Source organism: Triticum urartu, chromosome 1A, assembly GCF_056163025.1.
Source record: "Triticum urartu cultivar PI428250 chromosome 1A, HENAU_Tu73, whole genome shotgun sequence".
NCBI lineage: Eukaryota > Viridiplantae > Streptophyta > Magnoliopsida > Poales > Poaceae > Triticum > Triticum urartu.
The window spans coordinates 158,571,463-158,574,494 of record NC_141873.1 but is presented as its reverse complement, the minus strand read 5'-3'; the positions used below and the strand labels follow the sequence as shown (position 1 = coordinate 158,574,494).

Below are 3,032 nucleotides of genomic sequence, written 5' to 3'. Positions count from 1 at the left end.
GCCGAGGAAATCACCATGTACAATAGATTGATTGATCATTTGTGAATACATACATTAGTGATTCCGGCGATCAAGCCGGCGGCGGTGGCCTCATCGGAAGCTGCAGCGACGACGCTGCGACTGATCAAGACGTCGTACCGCCGGTTCTGTGGCCTGCTGGTAGATTTGATACCAGGTCGGAGGCTTGGAGCTCCCACTTGAAGGGCACTCAGGCAGTCAGGCTAGCTCTGATCGATATTGGGCATGCGCTGTTGATCATGGGCGATGGCAACGACGAGGCCTCACGAGGATCGTCACCGTGAGAGTTGACAAATTAGGAAATGAAAATAATGGTAAAACTACCCCGTTAATCAACGGTTGAGATGATTCAATACTATTCGCTTTCAGATGTAGTATGATGCACCGTAAAAAATCTCAAAACAAACGGGAAGCAACAGACTATAGCAAATACATCCATTTCTATCTTGTTTCATCTCATCGATTACTTAGCTAGCAGCAGCGAGCCAGCGACGCCTCCTCATTAATCGGCGGCGGCCTCCACGATCCGCGCAGCCATGCCCTTGACGGTGGTCTCGAGGTAGCCGACGAGCCCGTCCCTGCTCCAGCCCTGCACAGGCTCGCACTCGAACTCCCACACGAGCTTGCAACCCGCCGCCTCCGTCTCCTCCTCGACAACCATCATGGTGGCGACGTAGCGGCCGAACCCCATGTTGCTGCCAACTACGGCGTAGCTCAGCCGGCGCGCGGCATCATCCAGCTCGAGCAGCTGTTCGCGGGCCCATGTCGCGATCGCGGCAGGCGCCGCCTCGTGCTGGTCCTGGTCCTCCTCTCCCGGCGCAGGCGCCGCGCGGGAGGCGACGTAGCGCACGCAGCCAGGGTGGCCGTCCTCCCCGGCCACGCGCTCGCAGACGTCGACGCCGGAGAGATACCGGTGCAGCGCGCAGAAGCTGGCAAGGTGGGGCCACGCCGCGGCGGCGGGCGTGGACGGGAGGAGGGCCTCCACCGCACCCTGCCATGCCTGCTGCTCAGACTCCTGTGTCGCCTTCTCCATTTGTTATCGGCTCGTGTATGCACCGTTGCCTTGTGCTTGTGCGGTGGTTGCGTTTGACTCGCAGTGGTGATGGCGCCACTGCTATGTAATGGTGCAGCGTGGGAGCAGCAATCTCTGGTGGAGATGGATATGTCTTCTTTTTTTTTGCTGGAAGAGATGGAAATGTCACACGTGCACATGGTTTTCGATGATGTAATACCAATTTGGCTTGTCACATGGTGCGGATATTAGAGCATCTTCACTCGTTCGGCCCCCAGCGCATTCGGCGAATGCGTTTTCGCATTTGCGCTGGCGGTTTTTTCGTCCTGGGGCGATCGAGTACCCAGCCACGCCCTCAAGTTTCGGCTCCCAGACGTCCAAAAAATCAAATCTGTCTTTCCTGCTACTAAAAAACGCCACAAGTTCGGCGATCACCGTGCCACAAGTCGGCAATTATCATGCCACAGTTCGACGATCACACATGCCCGAAAGTTCGACGATCAAAAGGAAGGAAGTATAGACATGTAACACATCAAACGGCGGGCCCCTTTGGCGTGGGACTGGCCGGGGTCGGCGTGGACGCAGGCGTACTCGGCGTCTGCGTGGCTTCTGTGCTCGGGTTGGTGGTCAGCGTCGGCACCGCTTCATCGCTCGGGCTGGGCATCGACGTTGTTGCCGGCGTGGGCGTAGGGGCAGTGGTCGGCGCTGGCCCGGACATCTAGTTCAAGATGAGGCCGCGCTTCGTCAGGTACCACGCCTTGACCTGCTCGTCCATCGTCGACATGTCTGCCGCCATCAAGAACGCCATGTCGGTGTTCCTCTTCTTCGCGGCGACGTAGGTCCTGAGAAGGTCAAGCTTCACGTCTTGCTTCGTCATCAACGCCGACCATCACGCGCCGGATTTCTCCTCCCTCTTTGCGGCCCTGTTCTTGGCGTCGGCGATGCACTGCTCGATCGATGATTGCAGCCGTTCGGCAGCGGGTGCCGCGTCCCTCGCCGCCTTGGCTCTTTTGTTGCCATCAGGGCGCTCATCCCCGCCCCGGGGCAGGTGGTCCGACTTGTACACCTCCTTGGCCTTGGCGAGGGTGAGTCAGACCTCCCTCCACTTCTCACATGACTCGTCCAGGAGAACAGGTGAAGGAACTTGAACTCTTGGTCGTTGTTGTCCTGGCGATACATGTTGAACATCTGAACCATCTGCACAGCCGAAGAACAAGTGTCGCCAACGTACACGGCGAAAGAAGTGAGCCGGCGACTGGACATACCTGACCCTTGACATTGGCGCTGCTTTCCGGGCGAGCCGCGACCTCCTCGACGATCCCATGCCATCTGTTGCAGGCCGTCTGGATGATCGCCCAATGGTTCGCCATGGCCTTGTCGCCGCGCTCCATGTGGATGTTAGCGAAGTAGGGGTCGACTACCTTGCGCTCATCGAACGCCTTCTTGATCCTTCTTCAGTATGTGTCGACATTCTGATTCGAGCTGGTGATCAGGTCGATGCTGACAGTCTTCCATGCTTTGGCGAGGCACTCGTCTTCCTTGGACGTCCACTTGACGGGTGGCTCGCCCGGCCTGGCACCGGCCACCCGTTTCTTCTTTCTTCCTTTTGTCACCGGCACCGGCTCCGTCTCCTCCTCCGCCTGTTCTTCCTCCTCTCCCTCCTTGGTGTTGTTGAGCTCATCGTCCATGTCGACGACGGTGTCCATTGTTTCATCTTGTGCGTGGAACCCAGGGCAGGAAGCGACGATGATAGAGCCGCTCATGATGATCTCGTCCATGTCGGCGTAGGTGGCGTCGGTGTTGCTGAACTGTGGCGACGAGCCGTGTGCGAAGGGTAGGGCACCCCGGTGCAGAGGCGGCGTCGGCGAGGCTGAGTACGCTGGCGGAGAGTAACTGTACATGGTGTGGAGTGCTACCTCTTGAGCTTGCGTTGGTTTTTCCCTTGAAAAGAAAAGGGTGATGCAGCAAAGTAGGCAAGTATTTCTCTCAGTTTTGAGAACCA

General features: G+C 57.9%; 1 protein-coding gene across 1 annotated transcript; it reads right to left on the bottom strand.

Moving 5' to 3' along the window:
- Window positions 1-327: 327 nt before the first annotated feature.
- LOC125551352 (lachrymatory-factor synthase-like) lies at window positions 328-1,154 on the bottom strand. Its single transcript, XM_048714559.2, has one exon. It carries the CDS (start codon window positions 1,049-1,051, stop codon window positions 521-523), a length of 531 nt encoding a protein of 176 aa, XP_048570516.1. The 5' UTR covers window positions 1,052-1,154; the 3' UTR covers window positions 328-520.
- Window positions 1,155-3,032: the final 1,878 nt, after the last annotated feature.